The sequence below is a fragment of the Aquila chrysaetos genome, chromosome 24, assembly GCF_900496995.4.
Source record: "Aquila chrysaetos chrysaetos chromosome 24, bAquChr1.4, whole genome shotgun sequence".
Lineage (NCBI taxonomy): Eukaryota > Metazoa > Chordata > Aves > Accipitriformes > Accipitridae > Aquila > Aquila chrysaetos.
Window position 1 is genome coordinate 17,853,847 of NC_044027.1, and position 26,728 is coordinate 17,880,574.

General features: G+C 42.8%; 1 protein-coding gene across 3 annotated transcripts; it reads left to right on the forward strand.

Moving 5' to 3' along the window:
- The first annotated feature begins 1,097 nt into the window (after nt 1-1,097).
- Nucleotides 1,098-26,151, forward strand: UBAC1 (UBA domain containing 1). 3 transcript variants are annotated; one of them, XM_030000290.2, is made up of 10 exons: nt 1,100-1,470; nt 8,103-8,223; nt 10,284-10,357; nt 11,598-11,705; nt 12,769-12,886; nt 13,601-13,709; nt 15,168-15,399; nt 16,514-16,600; nt 17,523-17,661; nt 20,081-26,151. In XM_030000290.2, the coding sequence occupies exons 1-10, from the start codon at nt 1,333-1,335 to the stop codon at nt 20,194-20,196; spliced, it is 1,242 nt and encodes a 413-aa protein (XP_029856150.1). In that variant the 5' UTR covers nt 1,100-1,332; the 3' UTR covers nt 20,197-26,151. The 3 variants fall into 3 exon arrangements, with proteins under 3 accessions (XP_040975777.1, XP_029856150.1, XP_029856151.1); XM_030000291.2 differs by having other exon boundaries at nt 1,102-1,470; nt 12,784-12,886; XM_041119843.1 differs by lacking the exon at nt 17,523-17,661 and having other exon boundaries at nt 1,098-1,470.
- The last annotated feature ends 577 nt before the right edge of the window (nt 26,152-26,728 follow it).

Here is a 26,728-nt window from a genome sequence, read left to right on the forward strand (position 1 = left end):
TTCTCAGAGATGAAACGATGACATACTCCTCATATTTTCTAGACAAATATGGCTCCATTTAATACATACATAAAAAAAAAATCCAGCCGCTATAGCTGCAGTGCCCTTTTTTTTCATTTCAAGCTCCCTTTAACAGTGTATTTGACACAAAAAAAAAAAACCACCACAGCCTGTCAGGCTGCAGGCGATAACCTGGTAAGGGAAAAACGAAGCCAAATCACACCGAACGGCGCGGGAAGCGTGCGACCGGCATTGGGACTTGTGGATTACTCTTAAATATCACACGTTCCCCGGGGGAAATTAATCCGCCGCACCCCGCAGCACCCAGGGAAACGTGAAGAGGATGGGAGACGGGCGGTTAACTTCAGCCTCAAGGCGGGCAGGGCTGGACTGACAGAGACAGGCCCCGGAGAGAGAGGGACGGGCCCTGGACACACAGACAGAGGCTGTGGACAGACAGAGACAGGCCCTGGACAGACAAACAGAGGCTGTGGACAGACAGAGATAGGCCCTGGACAGACAGACAGCCCCGGACAGAGAGACAGGCCCTGGACAGACAGACAGGCCCCAGACAGACAGACAGGCCCTGGACAGACAGAGACAGGCCCTGGACAGACAGACAGGCCCTGGACGGACAGACAGGCCCCGGACTGACAGAGACAGGCCCCGGCGCAGCACGGCAGCTCACGCTCCCCCTCTAACGGCGGCCGGGAGAAGGCCTGGGTGCCCAGGACTACAACTCCCAGCGTGCACCGGGAAGGGGAGGACTACACTTCCCACAGCGCTCCGGGGCGGGAGAGGCCGCGATCCCCACAATGCACCGGGGAAAACGCATTTTTTTTAAATTATTTTTATTTTGTCAGACCCGGCCGCTCCGCCCGCCGCGGAGCCATTAATAAACGTTGAAAAAACTCCCCTGCGCACCCAGGGGTGGGGGGGCTCCGTCCTGCCCCGGCCTTCATTTCCGGCGCGGCTGCCGAAAACTACATCTCCCAGCATGCACCGCGGCGCCGCGCCCTTCCGCTTCCTGCCGCCGCGGGAGGGCCCCCGTCCCCTCAGAGGGAGCCGCCGGGCCGAGGCGGTGACAGGAGCGGCGGCGGGGCCGGGGCCGGGCCCGGGAGGCGGGCGGGCCGGGCGGGCAGCGGCGCCGGGGTCCCACCGAGCTCCCCCTCCTCTTTCTCCCAGCGCGGCCCGGTGGGGCTCGCCGCTCCCCTCGGGCCTGGCGGGGTCACCTTCATGGGCGGGCGGTAGCGCGGGGCCCGGCGGTGCCCGGGGCCTGGTGAGGCTTCGCCGGGGGCAGAGCGGGGAGCGGAGGCGGCGGGACACGGGGCGATGTTCGTGCAGGAGGAGAAGATCTTCGCGGGGAAGGTGCTGAGGCTCCATGTGTGTACCATGGAGGGCGCCGAGTGGCTGGAGGAGGTCCCCGAGGACACCACGGTGGAGAAGCTGAAGGAGCGGTGCCTGAAGCACGTAAGGAGAGGTGTCCCGTCCCGTTCCCCGGGGCTGGCGGCTCCCCACGGGAAACCCTCGGGCGTGGTGGGTCCTGCGGTGCGCTGGCAGGGAGCGGCGGGCCCCCGGCGGGTGTGAGCCGTAGATAGCGCTGAAATCTCGGTGCTTTCTGTGGTACGCGCCGTGTTCCGGGTGGGGCTGAAAATCATGGTCGAGGGGAAGGGCAGGCAAGTCCCCCTGAGAAGGAAACAGATTTTGCCAACGCCCTGTAAACGTCTTTTTTTTTTTTAAAAAAAAAAAAAGCTCAAGTAAGTGTTTTTGTGTTCTGGTTTCCTGGTTTGTCGTGTCTGCCACCCCCCCGAATTACATGAAACTGTTCCATATAAAAGAAAACGCCCATTTCAAGAGTTTTGTGTGTTGGAAAAGGAGGATTTGGGGGGAAATTACTTTGCAACCTTTAGTTACAGAATTTGGCCTGTGTTTCGTGGTAGCGTTAAAGATCACCATCTCCTGTGTGCACTTTATGAACTGTTGACCATGGTTTGCAAGGGACTGGTGAACTGCTTTCTGATGATTTCCTCTCAGAAATTATAGCCTGGTTTCTTTCTTGTTTCTATTTAAGAACAAACAGGGAAAGTAGTAACTGGTGGAGAACTTACCTTTTTTGAAAAAAGTCTTAGTACAGCCTTACCTTGCATTGGCCCAGTAGCTAGTGGGATATTTGGTGGGAAGATAATAGACTTGTCTAATGCTCTCCCTGTGCTCTAAGCAGTAAGGTCTTAATGATTGTGTCCAAAGGGTAAATTGCCAATCGCTGTCCGGAAGAGAAAATTCATAAAAATGCACAGGCATAGTCTGTAGAAGTTGAGTGGGAATACACTGGCTCTTTGTACTCACATGCTCAATTATCGTTGGTGTGTTTGTGGGTGTTAAATGTTAAAACCAGTGGTTTCAAAACTATTGGACTGAATTTTGAAGATCTGCCATGATAGCGTCTTACTTTAAAGCAAAAACGTGATTGACAACAACAGTCTGTAAGGTTGTGAGCCATGACCAGGACTATCCTAAAGTCTGTCATTCTGGAACCAACACAACGTGGTCTGGCAGCTTGAGTCAAAACCTGCTGAATTTCTTGCCGAGAGATTTGCTGAGAGACGTGTAACTTTTCAGTGGCAAAAGCAAGGGCCTCTACTCCCATCTCTGGGAGCGCAATTACTAAATCGCATTTAATAGTGTTTTTTTGTCTTCAAAGTCTTGCAAAGACTTTTTTTTTTTAATAACATATGCTTGCAGTAGGAGAATATACCTGTGATATGTAATTGCTTAATTCCCATTTGAAGGGTAAAAGGTTTTATTTTCTGAATGAGCACGCTGTGAAGTAAGAGCGGCCAGCAGCCCAGGCACCTTCTGCCTCAGGCCTGCTAGTTGTTTGCTTTCAGCTAGAACCCCTGGAAACTACAGGTCATAGAACACGCTTTTTTTTCTTGTCCCGTAGTCTTTGTAAGTGCTTTTTGATTTAGGGATGAGAAGGGCTACGTTTGGGTTTTCTTTGCCTGAGGTAGGTGTGATTCTTCTTGAGGGAAAATGGGGGTGCCTTGCTGAAAGCTGTGGGGTTCAGGGCCCCCACACTGTTACGTTTCTGGAAGAAGTTCAGTGCTCCCCTCTTGTCCCCCTTCAGCGCAGCTGAGTGATTAAGCAGAAGAGTGGTGCAAAGACTGCCAAAACAGGGTGGGGTAATGATTACATGCATATGTGCAGAGCTGAAAGGCCTTTAATTATCAGGAAGCGTAATTGAATAGATGCTCGAGTTGCAGTGCAAGTCAGGGCAGAAGACAATTGATAACTTGGCATGATGTTTGATTTCATTCTCTCTGCTGCTTTGTGCTAATGGTGTGGATTTGCATAACCATTATGGATAATATATAGTTTTATGGAAGGGAAAAATAGAAATGGAAGAATCATGACTCCTGATCATGGCTACGTTGCAATGAATCTTGATAGCACCTTGAGATAATTTATGCAGCCATCTCTTGTGAGATGCTGATTATTATGTTCCCTAAAGTCTTTGAAATCATTCTTCCAGGAAGCAGAGGAAGGTAATGTTTGTAAGAGATTTGAACTAGGAAGGTGGCCACTTTTCCCTCCATAACATTCAAATGCTTACTGATCTCCGAAGTGTCACTCTTGATGTCTTCCCCCCCCCCCCCCGAATTTTATGTTTTGGGGTGGTTTTGTTACAGATAAAGCAAAAAAACCAAACCAACCCCTCCCACTAGTTTTGTCTCTTGACCTGTAACAATTCAGTGGTGATTGTTGTTAAGCTGCTGCCTTTAGTAATGCTGTCTATGTAGTCTGTGAACAAATACCTGATAATACGTCGTTTCCTTTCCTAGTTATTTTTTAATTCGAGTTTCACCACCAAAGTGTTCTCTTGGAACAGTCACTTGTCCCTGCACAAGGCCCCAGCACCTCAGCGGGAGCAGGCCCTGAGCTCTCCTGTGGTTTCCTTAAAAAGCAACTATTCATTTCAGAACAAGAATTGAGAAGGGTCAGCTTAACCACAGAAACTCAAGCTTAAGTATTTTTATGATTCATAATTCTTGTGCCCAGCGTTGACAGTCCAAGCACAGCCCTGTATGGGCCAGTGGTGCTGTAGACAGTCCTGGTTCTGATACTCTAATGGCAAGAGACCATTGCTTCTTGCTGAGGCTCAGCAGTATTTCTGAAATACTGCTGTAAATTGTGGTCATGCACTTGGGATGCACAAATGTGGGCTGTATGCATATGTAAGCTCTACAGGTAATTTTCCTGGCAGTGTGGGGCAAGGTTTTAATGCTTCTGTTCCCCTTTTTCTTAAGCTGCCTCAGTGATACTCACCTGGGTTTTAAGGTATGATAAGGAGTATCTGTGGAACAGAGATGCAAGGTGCTAGTTCTCAGAGTACAAAGATAAGGTAAGGTAGGTTCATGCCCCTGGGCATGTTTTGAATACTTCGTGAGGAATGCAGACGGTTTAAGCCACCCAAGCTTAGTAGCAGGGAGTCTCAATGCTATTTTCAAATGTTTCTGTTAATAAAAGCAAATGAAAAATGCTTTTTCTTATTTTAAAAACAAACAGAAAGCCTTGTGGTTTATCAGGATTCCAAGCTTCGCAAATAGCATTTGGCATCAGCAGGGCTTACAATGTCAGCAGTTGCTCAGGCACCTGTGAACAAAGGTTTCTCACCTGCCTGGCAGAGCAGCCTGCTGTAAACTCCAGTGTTAAAAAGAAATGCAAATATTTATGCTGAAAGCAAAATGATGAAACAGCAGATCCTCTCCTTACAATCCTTTTGTATAAAACCATGAGAGAGCGCTTATCTTCCCCAGCACGCTGCACCTCTGATTGCTGGGGGAGCAGTGCTTGTTAACCGCAGCTGTACCCTGTGGTGCCCCGGGGCAGCAAGGTGTGCCCTGATTTCTCTGCTTCAAGGTGCACCCTGATTTCTTGGCTTCCTTTCACTGGTGTGACAGATGCTTCCACTGCACTGTGCAGGGAATTCCTCTCCCCCTCCCTACCTTTCCTGTGGATTACCAGTGCTGTTCTCTCTCTAGGCAGGAAGATGTTTTCAGTTACACTTTAAAGCATTGTATTTAAGACAGAAATACTGTATTTTGGCAGATGCGGTTCTCATGAAGCAAGATTCCACGCTGGGATCTGATGATAAGTGGTGGTAGTTCCTGGAGGTCTATTGAGAGCTACTGGAGGCACCGTGTGTTAAGATGGCTTTTCTAGTTCCAGGGCATGTTAAAATGTTAAGATAAGCTAAGCATTTCACTAAGCAATCTCTTTGATATAGGTACTGTCCATATATGCCTTATTAATTTATGCAGTTGTTAATAAAGTGGTTAGAGGAACAGAAACTAAGAATAGGTGTCCACAGGACTTTTCTTTTAAAACAGCAACTTTCTTTTTTTTTTCACTTTCACCTTATTAGTATTCTGATTGCACGCACACCCCACCCCTTTATATGTGCTAGGGTGTCATCGTTTAACCCCAGCCAGCAACTAAGCACCATGCAGCCGCTCACTCACTCCCCCCCACCCAGTGGGGTGGGGGAGAGAATCAGAAGGAAAAAGGTAAAACTCATGGGTTGGGATAAGAACAGTTTGATAGAACAGAAAGGAAGAAACTAATAGTGGTAATAGTAATAAATGACAATAATAATAAAAGGATTGGAATATACAAAACAAGTGATGCACAATGCGACTGCTCACCACTCACTGACCGATGCCCAGTTAGTTCCCAAGCAGTGATTCCTCCCAGACCAACTGCCCCCGGTTTATATACTGGGCATGATGTCACATGGTATGGAATAGCCCTTTGGCCAGTTTGGGTCAGCTGTCCTGGCTGGGTCCCCTCCCAACTTCTTATGCCCCTACAGCCTTCTTGCTGGCTGGGCATGAGAAGCTGAAAAATCCTTGACTTAGTCTAAACACTACTTAGCAACAACTGAAAAGATCAGTGTGTTATCAACATTCTTCTCATACTGAATCCAAGACATAACACTATACCAGCTACTAGAAAGAAAATTAACTCTGTTGCAGCTGAAATGAGGACATAGGGGGGGAAAAAAGGATATAATAGGTCCGAGTTGTGTCCCATCCAGTCTCACCCCAAACATACACCTCCCAGCTCCCATTTTCAAATTCTCCCTTTTGGGGTCTGTCTGTCGGGATCTGTAACAGTAATATTTTGAGCTTGTTCAGAGAGGTGATATTCCACTGATGTACTCTTAGGCATTTTGGGTAACTTACCAGATCAATTACAGGAGGTACTTCCAGCTGCTTCTAGGCTTTAATGTGTTCTTTGGCTTTTGTTCAGCAGTTAATGTGCTGAAGGATTAGTAAGAAGCTACTGTTACACAAAGCAGGACTCAAACATTCTCGCCTCAATCTTAGTGAGGCATCAGAACCTTACAGAAGTTCAGATGAGGAACTGAAGATCTGTCTTGAGAACAAGTGCATTATGTTTGGAAAAAGAGCAGGTAGCTGAGTTTTCCATCAGTTGCAGTCACAACAGAAGAGGTGATGATGGACTAAAAAGATTCCTTTGGAGGAGGCTGGTGATACATATTAAGATGAACAGGACTAAATGCTACGTTAAAGTGAAGCACTGATTTCAGTGGGGTTTCTGAAATGTGTGTTACGTGAACACACCCATCTGCAGACATGGTAAAGTGGCTTGGTAGAAACATGTATTGAAAGAAGTGTCATTAAAAGCTGTTTTCTGTGAGCAGAGCAGGCGAGGTCAGTATTAAGTGTCCTATTTTGTGGCAAGAACAGCATCAATTTTGTAGCTTTGGTAGGTTGTTATTTTTAATTTTGCCTTTCTGGAATTGCAACCACTGTGCTTTCTTTTTCCACTCAAACAAATTAGAAGCCTCTAGATGCACTGATGTAATGTTCTTGAAATCTATAGCTGTGGATCTGGGAGCCACTCTGGTGTGAGGATGAGTCAGTTCAAGGCCTGCGTGTGTGTGCAATCTTTTTTCAGGACTTGAGCTTGATTTCCTAGTGAATTAACTGACATGCAATTTAGAATTCTAATAAAGAATTGAGCATAACAGTCATATATTAAAAAATCTACTGTACACTGCTTATTTATGGTTGGGAAGAAAAGTTGTGAATGTAACTTTTGTCAGTGCTTTCAGCAGGAACCCAGGTTAGGGCTCTAGCAGCCAAGTCTGTTGATTTCAGCTTCAAACAAGGTGCAGAAACTGCTCTTTCTTTCCCTGTTTAAGGTCAAGTATACCAAAATCACTGCTGGCAGTTGCTTGTTTAGTCTGACAGTGTGTGTAAATAATTATTAGATGAAGCAGAGAGTCTCTCCTCTATTTTGACACTAGTTACAAATGAGAAACATACTGCATTATTATAGCCTTCCTTTCTGCAAAAACACTGGATGGTCTTTGTAGATGTGCATTCTTAGTTCATGATACTAATTGCTACCCCCAGACTTCTCGCTAAGAGTGAATGACCTTAGCAATCTGTTGCAGAATTAATGTAGCTGTGGGTCCTAGAGCATCCTTGCTTTGCTCCAAATCTCCATAGGCCTGACTATAGGACCAAGCACTCAAAATTAAGTGTGATAGAGATGTACTGTACTGCAAAAGTATAAATCCATGCACATAGGCTGGTGCCCTTGAACGGCTTGTTTGGGGCGATTGGGCTGTAACATTAGGTCTTTGAAACTGTTTAAAGAAGTGTTTTAGAGCATCGTAACCAGTCGGCACTTAAATCATAGAAACATAGAATATCTCAAGTTGGAAGGGGCCCATAAGGATCATTAAGTCCAACTCCCTGATGTAGCTATTAATTTAACAGTATCAGGGAAGGAAGGCTAGAATCCTTCCTTTTGTTGATTATTCTTCCCAGCCAGGAGCTTGGATACGCAGGTAGAAACCTACCACAGTCGGTATTGTTATAGCACAAATCAAGCCTCAGTTTCTTTAATAAAATACATTCTATGCACTGGCCTCTAGCTTAAGCTATTAAGAAGCTGATAAATGATGGTACAGTTTGCATGTGGAGAATCTTAAGTGCAAAGTGCAGTGATTCATGCAGTAGGCTTTTTTCTGTCTTCTGATCTTTAATATTTATTATCTTCTGCAGTGTGTACCTGGGAGCTTGGAAGATCCAAAAACCGTGACACATCATAAGTTGATACATGCTACTTCTGAGAAGGTGCTGACAGACACAAAAACAGTGTTGGAGGAAAACATTCAAGATAGAGGTAAGATTGTCTGGTTTTTAATCCTATCAGCCTGGAAACATGAGATTGTGTTTAACTATTTGGCGAGTTCCAAACAGTAACCTTTTTAATATCTACTCTCTGCTTTGACATAGGAAGCTAATAAGGTGGCAAAAAAGGAAGAGGAAGAAGACTTCTTTTTTTTTTTTTTCTTCCCCCAGAGAAAGCACCTTGAACAGTTTGCGTTTTTTCACACTTCCCTTTAGGAGTTGAAAAGGAATTAGGAGTGTTCATTAAGTCAATAAATTAAACAGATCATTTTTACCTTCTTTTAAAGGAATTTTTTTAAACCTCCAGGGCAGCATTTATCTTCCTAAATGATTAAAAAATAGTTATCATGGCCGAGTATTCCAAGACAGACAACCCTGTCTGTCAAGGATGTTTGCTGAAGTGTATCAGAGTGTCTGCAGTTTAGATCTCATTCTGTCCTCTGCAAACATAGGTCAGAATCCATCACACTATAGTATCACTGACTACAGTAGAGTATGTGAGGTATGTATTGGCTCCTGAACGTTAAACGTATAAAGGACAAAACAAGATCTAAAGATGAGAGCTGTCAGGACAGCTGGAGTCAGTTTTTACGAGGCAGCTTAAGCTAATGGGCCCTTCTGGAGATAAAGGGCAGTGGTGCACAAAGTGAGAGAAGCAGGACTGCTGTAGACTGAAATACTGTCTGAACCAGAAATTCAGCAGGAGTAGAATTCCCAGGTTTTTGCCTGAGTTCATGCAGGCTGGAGAAATGCTGCCGTGAATACGAGCAGTTTGGTGTCTCTTCCAAGGCAGTGTCACCTATCACCTTTACAGCTGAACAGGAGCTGAGAAGTGCCATCTTAGGCAAAGGCAAGGGACAGCATTTTTGCTGATTGGTGGTGTATTATTTCTAGGCAAGGCGCTGGCTCCTACAGAGTTTTGAATTGCAGTTTGAAGCATCTAAGCGGTATTAACTGTGTAGTCATAGTAAGCTGCCATGCGAGCGCCTCTTCACTCCTTTTCCCGCTGCAATGTGCTGTACCTTCCACGTGCCTTGCTTGTCAGGGAGACAAGATTGCAGCCAACAGCTGATTGCCACCGGCTGACTGCACAGGGCAGCCAAGAGTCAGCATGTGGATCCTTTCGTGTTCTGATCAGCTGGACAAATGAGGGTTAACAGCCTTCACCAGCTGTTGCTCTTGGCTGTTATGTGCTGAGCCAGACCAAGGAAACTTGTTGTGCAAAGTATGCTTTGTTTGCTTGTTACCTGCTTAATGCAATGGACTGAAAACTGCATGTCAGGCCATATCTGGTTGAAGGACTGCAGATGCTGCACAGGCCTGTTTTGAGTTCTAACTAGTGTGTCTGCATCTTTCCACCCTTAGAATGTATGTGGTGGTAACTGAGGTGCTAGAAACTTGTAAAGCATCACGTAGTCTCTAGAAAAAGGGTGCCTTGTAAGGGGGAAGTATTAGTCTTAAAAGCCCAAGTCAAACTCATGCCAGGTCATATGGGATATCTGAGACCAAAGACTTGTTTGCCCTTGAGACTTGCCCTGGTGGGCTACCAGTGCTGCATCCCTGCTGTAGACCGTGAATTGTTCCACTGCCATTCACACACAAAGGCGAGCTTCAGCCTGATACTGGAAGTTCGTGTTGAAGCTTGGCATTTGCCTTGCTGCAGTTGAAGGAAGGCCCCAGCTTAGACCAAAAACCGTCTGTGGCCTGTCTCTACTGCTTCCTTCTCAGTGGAAGCACTGAAAGTGCTGATGCTTTCTTACTATGATGAGCCAATTGATGTACTATTAATGTACAAGACAACCAGAGCCTCTCTTTAATGGTGGTGTGTGAGGAGAAGTAACCAGTAACAGTCCAAGCATAACTAATAATGGACCATGTTTTGAATTCATTGTGCACTAAGGAATTGCAAATATGAAGGGGAGTGTGTAAAGCCATCCAGGTTTTAAAGTGTGAAAAAGGTTTGAAACAAGGAAAAATTGAATCTGTGAGGTATCTTACAAGAACTGTTTTCACATTACTTTCTAATGTATTTCAGTATCCTTCTTTTTCTAGATGTCTTGCTTTTAATAAAGAAGCGTGCGCCACCTCCGCTCCCCAAAATGGCAGACGTGTCAGCAGAGGAGAAAGTGAGTTTGAAAGACTTCTTGACTTGGCCGTTTTGATTAACTGCTTTACTAATGAGCTGCGAAAGGATTACTGTGGTGTATTCTTTTTGTTTGTAGAGGCAAATGCTGCCAGTTAAATTCTAGTGAAATTATTTCATATTTCTTCCAAACTTTGAGGAAGCTGTTTTTCCATTTTTAACTTTGATTGTGAGAACATTTGCCTTAGAATAAGACACACAGATACACTCTGTGGAAGTGGTATAGATTTGATCTTTGAACAAATGTCTAATACCTATATAAGCATAGTTCAGCAAGTGCCTTGCTTTGTTGTCTTCTGTCTTTATCTGTGTGTGGCTTGTCACCCTCTAACCAGGTCTCTAGAGCTGACATGTTGGCCCCCTACTATTATTTTTTTTATTTTATTGGAATGTAATTGTTACTGAGGGTCAGTGATGCTCAGGATGATGCTTATGCATGAGTGGTACTGCAGTTGATGTTATTGCGTAAACACTTTGAGCAATGGTGTGCTTGACATTGTGAATTCCTAGGTGTCTCTACTTTGTCCTTGCACAGCTTTGTTTCTTCTTGCTTCCTGTAGGTATTGGTGTATGTCTCTGTATCCCTTCCTGTAGGTATTGGTGTATGTCTCTCTTCAGTATGGTCTTGCTGTGCAGAATGTCACTGTAAGAGCATAAGTTATAAGACTGGGAAATATTTGTAGTTTGTACCCTGCTATGTTTGTACCCTGGACTATAAGCATGTACTGAAAATCCAAGGCACCATATATCTCTGCATGATACTTGCAAGCAGTGAAGCACTTCCAGTGTTAAGCAGTTAAGTGTTAGTCTGTGCACAGTATTGGTACATCTCTCGACAAACCATGGGTTTGAAGAGAGCGTGCTGTGAGCAGACCATGGGGAGCATAATATGGTCCTGGGCACAGAGGCCTCTGAGTTCTCTCCATGTTTGATACATCACTTTCCCTCTTTATGCTGTAATTTCCCTGCGTGTTTAGATAACAGACATAGGTATAAGGACTGAAAGTGGGGCAACCCAACAGGTCCAGTTTTGCTCTATAATTGCAAAATGATACTGATGCTATTAATCCATTGTATTGCTAGAGTGCTGTTTCTCGTAGTTGCAAGTTACAGAGCACTGCTTGATGCCTTGGTGAAGAATATGAAACTGCTCTCCGCTATGCTGTGTTCTCTGTTCTGTGGATAATGGGTTATGAAACCTGATCATGTTTCCTATCCTTCAGAGGAAACAAGAGCAGAAAGCTCCTGATAAGGATGCTATTCTCAAAGCAACTGCAAATCTGCCCTCACGCAATGTAGATCGCACCGTGGCCCATCACAACATGAGGGATGTAAGTATTAGACTTGACTTTTTTTAACTCGCACACTAACATCCAAATAGGCTTTTATCTTGTATAACCTTTTCTCCTGCATGTGAATGTGATTGTCTTCTCTGGAAGAGAAATTCAGATGTATATAATATATATTAAAGTAGATAGTTTAAGATTTAGATACAGGTCATACTATTTAGCGATAATAAAACACTCTGTTCTAAGTCAAGATTTTAAATGTTTTATTTGTCCATGGGAGAGCCACAGTAAACATATTCAAGATCTGGCAAATGTGAAGTTAGGGGGGGTTATTTCTTCAGTCTTAAATAGTTCACATGTTTGCAGTTGTTTCTGTTGTCTCTTCCATGGTTTTGAAGAGAGAAATTAAGCATAAATTGTGACTTCAGTAATTGAATGCTGATAGAGTCTGTAATGCTTCTAACTGTGACTTCAGCAGTGTGGGGACTACTTTCACCCTTCTGTACTAGTAGGGGTATGAAGTAGCGAATCTGCCTGCGTATTGCATGCTGTCAGTGTGCCCTAGTAACCTAAAGGGGACAATTGGCATTTAAGCTGTTTAATGGCCAACATGACCTACTGAGCGCAGCATATTTAAAAACAAATGTCCAACTGAAATTAATTTGTGATGCTTCAGTTTAGAAAAGAGCTTTGATCTATGTTGTTCAAATTTAGATTACTGGAAAGCAAATAGTAGACTAGGAAGGCTCGTTGGTTCACAGAAGCAAGTAGCACTGGTACGGAGCTACTGCGATTCTCTTCTTATAACACTTCTGCAAGGTGGGAGTCAAAGTGTTTCTGTGAAGCAGTGAGTTTTCTTGAACACTGCACATCTTGTGGTGGTACTAGGCAGCGGGATGCGGTAGAAATAAAAGGACCTTTCTGCCAAGTAGCTTTTACTTATGTGTAGCACTCCACAGGGAAGGCCCAGTGTTTCTTGAGAGACTAAACAATGAAAAATAAAGCAACCTTCTGTACAGGGGGCCAGATTACTGCTGAGATACTAACAATAGATATATTAAGATTCAATGATGTCTGGTAACTTCCTGTCTAAATGTTTTGACAGTTTCCTTTCTTGCAGTTCCAGACAGAGCTCCGGAAGATCTTAGTGTCTCTCATAGAAGTTGCCCAGAAATTGCTAGCACTGAACCCGGATGCAGTTGAACTATTTAAGAAGGCAAATGGTATGAACATATCTTTATAGTTACTAGTTCAATCCTGGGAATTTGTTTGCTTCCATAGCAGAAGAGTGGGCTTGCAGAGTGAAGTCCAGACCCTGATGTAATAGCAAAGCTACTACAAAATTTGTGGCAAAGATTTCACCTTGTGGATATAGATTGTATAAAACTTGTGAATTTATAAGGTCCCTTTGGGATGGATGAGAAGTTCCACTTAAAAATAAAATCATTAGTAGTGAAAAAATCTGAAAACTTCACGAGTTGCACTTTAGAGATGGTAAAGAATAGTTGAAAATGCACAAGGAGACAGTAAAATGAGGAGAAAGTATAGCTGTTGCTTCAGTTTGTGGGAAATGCTTGCCCTTGAGATCTGCTACAACCAGATCCAGCTTACTTTCTAGATAAATAATAAATAGATCTTCAGTGAATCTCCTATATATTTACTTATGTGGAAATCCTGTGGTGATGTGAGAGTTAGCTGTCTTTTATGTGAGATCTTGAACACATCTGGACAAAGTCTTTGTCCTGGAAGAATCTATCTGAGCCGGACCAAGCTGAGTGCAGCAAATTAAATGATGAGATAGCAAATTCAGGACAGAAACAAAAGAAGGGATGGAAGAGAAGAATGGGGTTTGAACTTAACACATGCCATTCCATTGAGAAAGGGTTTTATTTTAGCTTGAAGTCAATCTGAACATTGTTTTGTTTGTGTATGTGTAGCCATGCTGGATGAGGATGAGGAAGACAGAGTGGATGAGATAGCTCTGCGACAGCTTACAGAAATGGGGTTTCCAGAAAGCAGAGCTGTCAAAGCCCTTCGATTAAATCAGTAAGTGTACTCAGCACACTGCCTGTAAATTACTTGATATGGTTAAAAAAAAAATTTGCATTTTTTTTTCTAAAGTCTCCTTATGTGGGTCACCTAAAACTAGGTTGGAAAAAGCATTAACTCAAAGAACAGTGCTGCCTCAGGCAGCGCGCAGGTGCAGATGGCACAGGGAAGGGGAAACAGTGTTATACTTGCTCTGGAAAGAATAGCTGGTCTGCAGTTCACAAGGCTTGCACTGTTTCCAAGTATTAAACTCACGTTTCCTTCCACTTTAGAGTTCAGGTTTTACAGCGAAAAAAAGCAAACCTAGCCCATTCACATTGGTCTTTCAGCTGTAGAAAAATACTTTGTGCTGATCTTTTAAAAACATTGCAAGAATATTGTGAAGTCTGGATAGCAACTGTAGAAAAATAGGAGGTAACGTAGTTTTTCTCATGCCCTAAGAAGAATTAGCTGGACTGGCTCACTCCTGAGAGGGGTTCATTAGGCCATTCTTGAAAATGTATAAAGATAGAGAATCCACAACATATTCCAGTCACTCTTTTCCAGTATCTTTCCCTTGTGGCTCAGAAAGGCTTTCTCCCCTGATGTCCTCCATCTTTCATGTTGTAACTGGAAAGCCAAATAGGCAAAGGCTTTCCTTTCTATGAACATGTAATAATTCCTATGTGTCACGTGAAATTACATGTTCAGTTGCCCTATCGTTATCTTTGCTTCTTCCTCTATATTCATTGGGAAGAGATGTGTTGGGGCGCTCTCAAGATCCCTTAGCTTGAGCATTTACGTTGCATAGCAAGTGACCGTGTTATGATCATGATGTTCTGTTTCCTTGGGCTGGCCTCTCCTTTGAGGGATCACAGATTTCTTCTTAAGCCAAAGTGGAGGAAGAACAGAGTGGTACATGTCCAAGGACAACTGCCTGTGTTGAATTTTGCTCTCGCTCAAGCCATATTGTGTGCATACAATGTTTTTCACCCTCTCTCTTTCTTGTGTTGTTAATGGCATTCCTTGATCACTGGATGGATGTCAGAGCGAGCTCCTTAAGAAGCAACAAAGCAGCTTGCATGTGAGATGTGGTTCCATGTAAATCTGGAACATGCTTTGTTTGCGGTTTTGTCAACAGTTGCAAATAGTCAGTGTTTCTCTGTTGTGAAATGAAGCAGATGATGTGGAGAATAAGGTGACTCCCTCAGAAACACCCTTTAAAATCTGGGTTGCAGCTGTCCAAGTTGGACTTCATTCCTCTGACTTCCTGGCTTCAGAGAAGGTTGTGGTGCCCTGAATGCACAGGGAATTAAGGTGCTCTGAGATTTGCTCCAAAACTTTTTTATGACTTTTCAGATACTAATTACCCTGCAAGTCAGTATACCATGGGAATAAATGCAAAGGCAAATGTATGTGGAACACTACTGTACATCTAGAGTGTTTCTCATCCCTGTGTTTTGATTTGCTTTTCAGTATGTCAGTGACACAGGCAATGGAGTGGTTGATAGAACACGCAGATGACCCTACAGTGGATGCTCCACTTCCAGGTCAGACTCCATCAGAAGCCACAGCTGAAGCTGGTGCATCCTCTGCTGAAGCGGCTGCAGGTCCTAGCTCAGAAGCGGGTGGGGAAGAGGCCAAGGATGAGCTGACAGAAATATTCAAGAAGATCCGGAGGAAAAGGGAGTTTCGTCCAGACCCACGAGTACGTGCTGTTTATCTCACTATGTAACTTAGGATTGGAAGGGACTGTGTGGGCACCATGGAATCCAAATAGATGTTTAGTTAATAAATGAAATGGGACATCTGGGTAGATGTATATTATGCTGGCTTGACAGTATTTTAGTGGAAGTCTTTAGGGACTGTTTAAATTCAGGTTGCTGAAAGGGATATTACCTAATTAATGCATTGCTGTCTCAGATAGCAGTATCTAAATTACTGACACTGTTACTTCTGCACCTGAAAATTAACTGATGGGACTGAAATGAGCTGCCAGACTCCTGGCATTGCTTTTAATGACTGCTGTCTAGGAAGGAAGGGTTGCAGGGCAGAAGTAGGTCCTTTTGCTGTAGAAAAGAACAGAAGAGCGCTATTGTATTTAGGGGGCAAGAAAAAGTGTCACCAGCAGATTTAAGTCTTGCAGCAAATGGACAAGTTAGCCTTTTTTTTCAGAACACTGTATTAGCTGAAGTGAAATGTGTTGTTATCACACTGTAAACTCACCAGGAGGTGCTCTTTAGAATCTAACACTTTGTTTTTACAACTAGCTCTTTCTTAAGATTTCAGTTAAAAGCCGCAAATGTATTTGATGACCCGGGTACAATTTCTAAATGATTAAACATTCTCATAACAATATCTAGGTACGCTTGTCTAAATACATAACACTCACTAGCAATATAATAAATCCAGGAAGTGAAATTAAATTGAGTGAATAGAACTACAAATGCATGTGAAGCTTGATCTGTCAGTGAGATGTGAACAAAAGCTTTGTGACCTGAGAGAAGTTCTAAATAAGGTGTTTCTGCCCTGCTCTTCTCCTTTCTACCCCAGGTACACTTGCTCTTTGCCTTGCATTCAGCTTTCAGTGTTGAGGATGGGAACTGCCTTCACTCTTAAGGTTTATTCTTCTTCCATAATAAAGACACTTTTGATATAGGGTATTTGAAAACTTTGTAGTTAAGAATACTCAGCGGTCTACAGATGGAAACAATGGGGTTTTTTACCCCACAAAAAGCTCCTGCACAGAAGGTGAAAGGATATGATTGTTCTCATTTCTGTTTTAAGCGTTACATTTATTAAGCTGTGCAAATCTGATCTAGGCTGTCATTGCCCTGATGGAGATGGGATTTGATGAAAAAGAAGTGGTCGATGCACTCAGAGTAAACAACAACCAGCAAAATGCGGCCGTGAGTACAACGTCACTTCTGTTCTTTATTGCTATAATAGTCTGTTCAACCAATTCTTTTCATCGTTGAATTGGTTGACGTTTTGATCTATCATAAAGCTCAACTGTTACTGGAGATGAAATGAGCACTATATATTCTGTGCCTCTTTCAAACTAGATACACAACTAGAATACAAAGGTTTTAAACTTCTGAGAGGAACTCAGCATGCGTGAGGTTGAGGCTGATCTGGTTGGGATAGCATATGTGGATTTTCTAAAAGCTTTTGAGAAACTCCCTCACCAGAGTCTGCAAAAGAGATTATGCTATCATGAGGAAGGAGGAGGTATTCCCAATAATTAATAACTGATTAAAGGACAGGAATAAATGATCAAGCAAGAGGTTCAAGCCATGCAGTGTGTGGCAGCAATGCATGCCACAGTTTATGGAATCAAAAAACATGAAGGTTTTCAAAGATTGATTAGTCCCCTGCTAGTGGATGATATGTTCAGGAGAATTATGTGGACACAGCTGACAGCCAAGAAATCTTCTCTTCTTAAGCATCCAGTGCTGCCTACTGTTAGAGAGAGGATATTGGGCTGGATGGTACTTCAGGCTGCTGCATTGTAACCATGTTGATGGCGTTTCTTTGAGGCAGTACATATGTAGGATAACACACGTCTTCCCTGAGCTTTGAAACATCCAAAGTTGGTATAACTTCATTACCATACCAGGCACTGCTGTTGTTCCTTTGAAATAGAAGTTGATTTCTGTGGGAGCAACACACAAATGAATAGTAGTCTAGCGTGAAAAGAAGTGTATAGCTCAGTCTTTAACTGTGAGAGGAAGAAATATTTTTAACATGCCACATTGTCAAAACTTTTGAGACACACTGATTCTAATGGAACCAATCATGAAATCTGTTGTGCCTGGTGATTTCTTTCAGTGTGAATGGCTGCTGGGAGACAGAAAGCCTTCTCCAGAGGACTTAGATAAGGGCATTGACACCAATAGCCCGCTCTTCCAAGCCATCTTAGAAAACCCAGTGGTACAGTTAGGGCTAACCAACCCTAAAACTCTACTAGGTAAGTCCTACTTGGGTTCCTCATATATGTATGCTGTCTCTGTAGTTTAGCAAATAAGAGTAGAGACTGGATGATGACAGCACACTTTGTGGGATAGGTGCAGCTCTGTACCCTTTTCCTCACTTTCAGCAGCTATATTGTTTGTTTGCTTCATACTGCAACTCAGCTAAACCCAGAACAGAACTTGGGGCTGTCCCAGAAATGATACTAATTTCCCAGGCTACTGGATTACACTTGCTGAACTCAGAACTTTGGTAGCTGCTGGCTGCAATGCTTTTGTGGATTTAGGAGACCTTTTGTGTGCTCCCTTTGGCCACGAGGGGAAAAATCAGGAATGTTTGTCTAGAACTCTGATTATTTCACAGAAAAAAACAAGGCTGTCTCCTGCTGTACAGCTTACTGTGTGTTGAGGCCTGATCACTGAGACAGAAGATAACTTGTGGAGGAGTAACCAAACAAGAAGTCTGAGCTAAGTAAGGCCTTGCCTATCAAAGTTGGGAGAACATATGTGAAAATACACTTCCCCTTGCTTGAGTTTCAGCTCTGTGGTAAAGTCTGTGTGCTCATGGTCAGAAAGGCTGTGAGCACAGCAAGTACCCAACTGATGAGCCTGACAGTGAAACATAAATCTCTGATGAATTGGTCTCTGACTCTGGAGGAGGACGCAGAAGAATGACATTGGCTCTGTGATGTATATAAAAAGTTCTGCATTTAGTCTTTGGCTTCAAAATTTATTTGAAGCAATGCTTTTAAATAAAGGGTGTATGTGCAGCTCTTGAAGGAGAGCTTTTAAAAATACTACTTTAAATGTAATTAGGAGAGTTTGCAAGCCTTTAAACAATTCAAGAGCAGAACCTTCCCACTCTGATTTCTGAACAAATGGTCTCTTCATTTCCAACGAGGGTTCCACACTGCAGTGCAGAATATAAATAGAAAATGAAATGCCATTATGTGCGCTTGTAAAGCTTGGATGAACATCAGAGAATATATTCCTAATGATACATCTGCAAATTGCTTATGTCACAGATTTTAATAATGAATGTCTGCATTTAATTGGATACTTACAGAATGTTGATAAATCTTTAGTTTTAAGCTTTTGAGTCTGTAAAAGAATATAGTTAAAGTGGTGAAAGGTGAGATCTGGGCTTTTCTGTAGGCATGCTGCATGACCTTGAGCAAGGTATTAATGATGAGCCTTTCAGAGGTGCTGGGTACTTACAGCTCCCACTAATGTCAGTTGGAGCTTTGTACACTAACACTCCTGGGAGAATTAAGACACTGACCTTGGTGCCGGTCTGCCAGACTCTTACAACGCTGACATTTTGGTGGCTTCTGAATAGGTCAGATGTGCAACTGCTTTTTTTGTCCTGTTCCATGATAGCTGCTCCAAATGTCCAGCAGCCCAGCTCAGTGTCAGTCATAAGGCTTATAAATTATTGCCTGGACCATTCTTCTGCCAAATTTGCAGCCTAGCTCTTGCAGTAGCTGCCTGGTTCCTTCAACATAAGTAGAAGAGTGAAAACTAGCACATTTTAAAAAAAAAAAAAAAAAACAAAAAAAAAAACAAAAAAAAAAACCCCCAAAAAAACCAAAAACAAAACAACAAAGCTTATAAAGACAGCTGTGTATAGAAAGAAAAAACAGCTCTTAAATATTTGGATTGCTGTCACTGTTCAGAAATGGAGGTAACTGTTCTGCACAGCCTTTTCCCTTCTGCCTATGTCTAGGCAGGTGGAACTGGCTGCCTCCCTGACATCCTCTACTGTCCAAACACCAGGAAGAAGAAAGCACATACTGCTCCGAGGGAAGATGCTGCTTCCCTTCTGGCTCCAGAGGCCTCTGTGAAAAGATAGAGCTCTGAGATTTGGGAGCCTAAGGGGCTACACTTTTGCTGGCTCTGCTGCTCGTTCTTGGGTAGCCTTTGCATACCTGCTTCTTATTTTGCTGGCTTAGTTTTCTCTTCAGAGATGTTGTGAGAGAGTAGCCATAGGACAACCAAAGTGCAGCATAGGAAAGCAAATTTCTAAGATGGGCATTCATATGTGGATGAATTGCATAGCATGTTCCCTGCTGCTGCATGTAGACATTTGCTAAGGCTTTAGCTCTTCAAACCCGTGTCCTTGAGGTTTTGTGAGGTGGACTATAATCCAAGCTGAGTATTTAATCAGCCTCTGTCTGCAGTGAATTTAATGCTGAGGAACGGGGAAAGCGTAACAGCCTGTAGCATCCCAGGCTGTGGAGACTTAGGAGTGCAAACGGTAAATGTATGATGTGTATTCCCACCATTTTTGTGTGATGCTTGCCCACTGCCTTTGAGTTGTAGCTATTTCTAACTGTCCTGTTGTTGAAGCATCCCAAGCATTGAAGCCTTCGCTGACTAAAAGACTAATTGAGTGTTGCAATTTCCATCTCTTGGCAGCCTTCGAGGATATGCTTGAAAACCCCTTGAACAGCACTCAGTGGATGAATGATCCAGAAACTGGGCCTGTCATGCTACAGATCTCTCGAATCTTCCAGACGCTGAATCGCACGTAGAGGGGAATGCCAGTCCACTGTGCCACTTCCTACTGTCCCTCGCTTCACCTTCTCCTCAACAGGAGGATGCATGGATTGTTTATGGAGGGGGGTGGATGGAAGGGGAAGGAGGGGGGAGATCCTGTCTGAATGGGTCTCTCGCATGAGAGCTTATGTAGTTACAGCCAACTGAAGTTAATTGCCTTGTGGATTTAGTGTTAGGGGAAGAGGTTTGAAGACTTGTTTATGTTTTCAGGTATTAGGTCTAAAATAAAGTATATCAAAAAATAGGAAAAGGTTTTGTGAAAACAATTAAGAATTCGATTGTTGGAAAGAAATACGATATTGCTTGTTAAAAAGGCCTGTGACAGTAGTTTTCTAGCCAGTTTTGCTAGCATCTGGCTAGTGTTTACAAAAGGTCACTGACCACTAGCATAAGATATTAATCATCTCCATACAGTATTAATTTATGGCTATATCAAATTATAAAATGCTTTTTTAAAATTGATTCTTAGGAAATGTTTTTTAAAAGTCCAAATATTGGGAGAGCAAGCACGTTTCTATCCAAACTTGTTTATCTTGCATTATAATTTAAACAGAATAATTCAGAGATGGAATTCTTTTAATAAATAGCATTACTTTTTCCTATTTATTTTCTGCGTTAGTGTTGTTGCAGTCCCACGGTGGTTATACTTGTAGGAGATTCTCTGTCAGCTGCGTTAAAGATGCAGTATCTCTTTCACGACAGAACTTGCTACACCAAGACTTGGATTCTCAAGTAGGCTGCAGTTCCTAAGTTCACACTTTGCCACATCCTAGTGCAAGGAGGGATATATTCATGTAGTGGGTTTTTTCCATTTTTATGTGCACAGTTTTGGAAAGGGAGACTTGTGGTTTTTTACTTTGTTTCAAACTGTTTACAGAAAAGCAAATAATTTGCATGGGTTTTTCATTGGTGATCTGTAAAGAAGCAGGACCGCTTAGGTTTTTATCTTGTTTAACGTATTTAAAAGCACGCTTGAGATTATTATCATCTTTGAGGTAGAAGTGGTTTTTCTTGACACTTATTTGTACCTTGGAAATACCAAGAATGTCAGGCTGTGTCTTTCCTATGTTGTTAGAAGACTGACTTGAGATTTCAGACAGGAGTTGTGAGCTTTTAAGAACGGAACTCACTGTGAATATCCAGCTAGTTTTTATGATTGGGCTCTGCAGGTGTTTAACAGTCTGAACAAAAAATGGTTTTTATTTTCAAGTGAGTGAAACATGATTGACATCTGTCATGATCCCTGCCATGTCTTGTGTTTCACAGCCCTTTTTGGAAAGGCAGGCTAGGCAAGACCTGCCTCTCCAAAATGCAGAGTAACCAGATGGAGACCCTATCCTTAAATAGCACAATAGTGTCCTGTCAAATAGAGAGATCCTGAATAGCTCTGCAAGTCACCTTTTTAAGGGGCAGGGGGGGTGCAGTTGGGTTTTTTAAACAAAAATGCAACAAGATGCAACCCGAAACCCTACAACAAGTTTTGGCCTGAACTTGGCATCTAATCTATGCTGTTATGCAGTCAAGGCACTGAAGTTGCCAATTTCACATAATTAATATGAAGGGTGGGGAGATCAAAACAGCATGAGACTTTATCTTGACTTACTATCCCAGGCTTTTTTTTGTTATTTGTAATTTCATATTAAGCTTTACAGTTCATGACTGCTGAAATATTTACTTCTACATTTAGAAATTCCGAGCTTTATAGAGATGCTTCTTCTGTTCAAATTGGACACTAAAACCATTTGCCCGGACTCTTGCTAAGAACAGATTGACAGCATGACAGTAAATTGTAACCTTGTCCTAGAAATGTAAAAGCTAGGAACCCGATCCTGCAACCCAGTGAGTTCAGCACAACTACTCATGAGTAGTTGTGACTGTATGTTGTAGTGTTACAAAAGGTTTTGATTATTTTGTCCTTTTTTTTTTTTCTTACTCCCTGAAGCTTTTTGCGTGTAATGCAAGACACTATTACTTGAAGCTTTTAATGTTAGAAGCGCATGTCCTTCTCTATGAATCAGGATTCTTGTAAATACTCCTTTTAATGAGTGTTTTTAGAAGACAAAGCTGGGAAAAACTACCCTGTAGTTTGGTGGGGTTTTTTTGGCTTCTGAATGAATAAGGACAGGTTCAGACTTAACGAACAGATACTTCGGTAGCAGTCTTGGTCTTTGCAGAACGTACAGGCTTGTTAAAATGCTTCTTTTGATTTCAGTAATACATGATCAGACTTTGGAGTGGCTGTAGAGCTTCCAGACAGACCAGGCAAGGATCATCTGTCAACTTTAGTCATCTAAAAGTTTGGCGTCTGGTTTGCTGGCAGAACCTAGGGGACTAGCCATATGGCAAGAGTCAGCAACCCATCTTGCCTGTATTGGCAGGGGAGGAGCTGCCCCCAGGACTGTCTGTTGCTGCTGCCAGGGAAATGTGGGTGATGAACTTGAACCAGCTCCCCAGCGTTTAGGGGGTTGAAGCTGAGCACATTCGTGGTACCTGGTGTCTGACCTGCTTCGGAAGAGCAGAGTGGCTCACTTCTAAGGGTGAAGGTTCTGCTGCTTGTGTATCTCTGCATCAGCTCCACAGCAAAGGGATCAGGGTGTGATACTGCCAGGACCTGCTATTGAACTGAGCATGTTCTTCAGCATCATTTTGATCAGGGTGATAAAAGTTACCAGAACTGCCTCCCTTGGTATGCCAGAACAGAATCAGTGCCACTGAACCTTTTATAAAGTAAGGAAAAAAAGTATCAGTAAAACAAATCATGCTTATGTAATACAGGAAGGTAAGAATGCCCAGGTTCAACAACATAACCTAATGTTGCAGCAGCAGTTAGAGACCTTAGGGATAAAGGAATACTGCATCTTTAAAATGCTTGAAGGCTTGAGAATATGTGGTTATTTCTGGATTTTGTTATTCCAGAGCTCAACACTTACACAGCTGAAGTGTTGGAGAGTGTGTTCTTCCTGATCTGCCAAACAGTCTTTTTGCTTGGTATGGCTTTAACATAGTCCTGCTTGTCTTTTGAGAGCTTAAGTTTCCAGTGGCCAGTAGCTGAAAGAGGCCAAAACTTAAGAGGTGTGATGTTTGCAGCAAGGCATAGGAGTTGATCTAAAGCAAACAAAAACTACCCTTGAGGTTAAACAAACACTTGAGGAATTATCAAGACACCAGTGTTGTTGTTTGGGTATGAATTAGTAGCAGACTAGGGAGCTGTGTGTCCCCATCACACCTGGGTGTATTGCTACTTCATCACAGTAAATGGAGGGGGACTTAAGTCCACTGTGATTGCAAAGGCATTGATTATCCCAGTTTTCACAAAACCTGCAAATAACTGAAAGATCACTGCTAGAAAGATCGCTGCTATTGAGTCAGAATGTGCAGACGGGTCTCCAGGCACAAGGAGTGTGTGTGGTAAGAGCTTTGCCTGGTGATAAACTGTCCTGTTCTGTGGCTGAAGGGTAAAGAACTGATGGATCTGGTCTGTAAGCCAGTGAGAGGTCCCAAAGCATGTGGGAATAGAAGTTTTTGTTTAAAAAAAAAAAAAGTTTTTGTGAGGAAGAACTACTCACAGGAGTAGGGATTTACAGGTTCAGGTCCTGTGCTTGCATCTCTGGCGTTCAAGTTATAACTAGCAAAGACGTGTCATATTTAAGTGTTTCGTAATGCGGTCAAGGGAATATTTGGAAGCCTGTGAAATCAAGTAGTAAGGAAATGGGGTGGTAGGTGGCCAAGACAATGTCTATTTCTTACAGTTCTAGCTCTTTGCCCCATCAGTTGATACAGACAATCTTCTACCTTTTGATATTACATAAGTCTTGAAAGCTAGCTAGCTATTTATTTAAATATATATATATAACTTATAATTTTGTCATCAAAACACTGATATTTTTAATAGAAATGTACTATATGGAAGTTTGTTCTCAGGGCTTCATATTTATACTCTCTTTATAGGGGGATGCATTTAAAGGGATGTATTTGGAAAAAATGCCAGTGGCTATTTGACAGCTTGGACCTTGATTGTCTTGACCTGTGAGCCTGAGCTAGCGTAACTCTCCTAATAAACCTCTAGTGTCTGGTCCAGTCCAAAGAATCTGCCATTCTTTCTCTCCTTGTGAGCAGTGACATGAGTCTTCCTTTAAGATTGCTGCATCACTCCATGGAAATGGTCACACAAGCTTACCCAGCTGCTTCACAGTTCGCTGATCTTTACACCATTTCAAGGACGCTTCTGTTCTCCATGCAGCTGGAAAATAGACTTGCACGGTTTCTAAAGCAGTCATCAGTGCACTCCTGCTCTTCTGGGATGGTGCAAGGTTCACTCCTGCAAGAGGTCTGAAACCTCCAGCTAATTGCTTCTTTTTGGCTGCTCGCAGCCTCTATCACAGACGCGTCCCAGAACCTTGACCCCCATTTCTTTCCTCGCTCTTCTGGAACCAAACTTGTCTTTTGGAGATTGATCTTCATACCCAGGAAATGCTTTAGTGGTTATTGAAATCCTTTTTAGTTAGGACTGTTAGGATTACTTTTTTTTTTTAGGCACTGTGATTCATGGGCTGAGGATCTTTTAATATATTTTGAAAGTTGTTTAAATAAGCATCGCACCAAACGAATGTATAGTAACACTGTCAGCAAATATTGCCTGTGGAAGAGATACAGAGGTTACCAGAGATCTCTACTTCAGTGGCAATTTTCCAAAAGTCGCGTGCACAGGATACGGAGTGTTTCATCCAAAATAAATGCCCTGTTTTTCTACTTTTAATAAATAACATTTTTATTAACTAGCAGAATAGCGGCACTTGCAGCTGGGTATTTCCATCCCATCATAAGTCCCTGTACTTTGAGGCACAAGCAAACCACTGACTGTATCCTCCTCTCTGGACCGATTATTCGCCTGAAGGACTTGTGTTGGCTGTTGTCGGAGGTAGGACAGTCAGTGAGCCCGGCCAGGGCAGCAATCCCCTTGTTCCTGCAGAGGAAACAGCAAGCAGCATATATTATGTCTATGTGAACATGCTATCATGGTGGTGGTTCTCACCTGCATCCTGACATCTAGGTATAATGAAAGGGGGTTTTTTAAGGACTTCTTGCCCTAGATTTGAAGACCTTCAATGCAGATCCTGTTTGCAGCATGTGAACTTCAATAAATGTAAATGCATTAAATTCTTACTGAATTTGGGTATAGTTTTATATCATGCTCTGGGGAGAGGGAAAAAATTGGATCACGTTTTAAACTAAGCCCCACAAAACAAAGTGTCTTTGTTGCAGCAGGTAACAGAGGCCTGCAGAGATTTTTAATTTGCATATTTTTATCATAGTTTAATGAACTGTACAAGAATGTGATTTGCTATCCAGCACTTACCACAAGGCAGCACCAGTAAAATTATATTGCAAGGTACTGACTTAACATTTTTCATTTCACCTGTGTATAAAATAATTAGGTACAGCATATGATAATTTTTATATGGCACTGACACTGATGTGTGGCATGCACAGCTGTTTCTAAGATGTAACATTACTTTTATGAAGCTTAACTAGGGCGGACGCCACTGAGCCTGTGGAATTCAGGGTTCATTCTGGACATGCTCGCGTGGGTTGCTGACCTCTCCCTGAGTGGGAAAAACAGCAGGCTTTGCTCCTGTATAATAGCCCTCCAGGCAGAAAGCAAGAAATGCGACTAATTGGTTATCCTTTAAGCAGTCGCTGTTGTCTACTGAAACATATTCCTGGAAGTTACCAAGGTTTTTAGCAAAGCCAGACCTGTTCAGACTGAGACAATTACATACCTTTAGTGTGTGGAGAAGTCGTACCCACGGATGAGACTAGAATGAATGCTGAGTCTTTAAACCTGCTCACACATACACACTGAAGACACTGATGTTATGTGTGTTGTAAATTTATAATATATCTTAAAAATAAAGTTTTTTGGTTTATTACAAGGTGTTCTGAAACATCTTTTTCAGGAGCAGCAAAGGTTTATGAATCCACATCGTTCAATGTTCCTTGTATCTGCAGACTGCTGGAATTGTTTCTCAGAAAATAAGATATTTCAATAGCTGGTCAAGAAACCTGTAACATGATTTGTGCAGAAAATCCTGGTTCAATACCTGGTTTTGCACCTGGAAGTTATTTCTCTCGTTTCCAGGAAAAGTTGTGTCGGTAAGATTCATTGTAAGGGCTATGTGAAACAAGATTTGGTGATCCCCTGTGATGGACCGATGCCATTTAAGAGGTATTTATCTTGACGGTTGTTGACTGATAAATTGGAAGCCTTTTCTTCCACAACAAGGGAACCCTCGCTAAGAAAAACAGCTCAAGCAAATAGCAGCTGGCGCAGTGGTGGGACACAGCAACTTGTACATGACGAAACCAAAATGCCGTTCTCGCTTCCGTGGTGCCAGTGCTGCTGCCGACCATTTGGCAATGAGCTGGGAAGCGCCTCCAAGCCTTGCCCACGTGTGTGTGGTTGCCTTGGAGGCAACTGGTTAAGATTGTAAGTGTGTGAGGTTATTT

Coding starts and splice junctions, on each gene's coding strand:
- UBAC1 (XM_030000290.2), top strand. CDS start 1,333: ATGTTCGTGCAGGAGGAGAAGATCTTCGCGGGGAAGGTGCTGAGGCTC. Junction 10,358..11,597: donor ACGTGTCAGCAGAGGAGAAA/GTGAGTTTGAAA, acceptor CCTATCCTTCAG/AGGAAACAAGAGCAGAAAGC. Junction 13,710..15,167: donor AAAGCCCTTCGATTAAATCA/GTAAGTGTACTC, acceptor TTTGCTTTTCAG/TATGTCAGTGACACAGGCAA.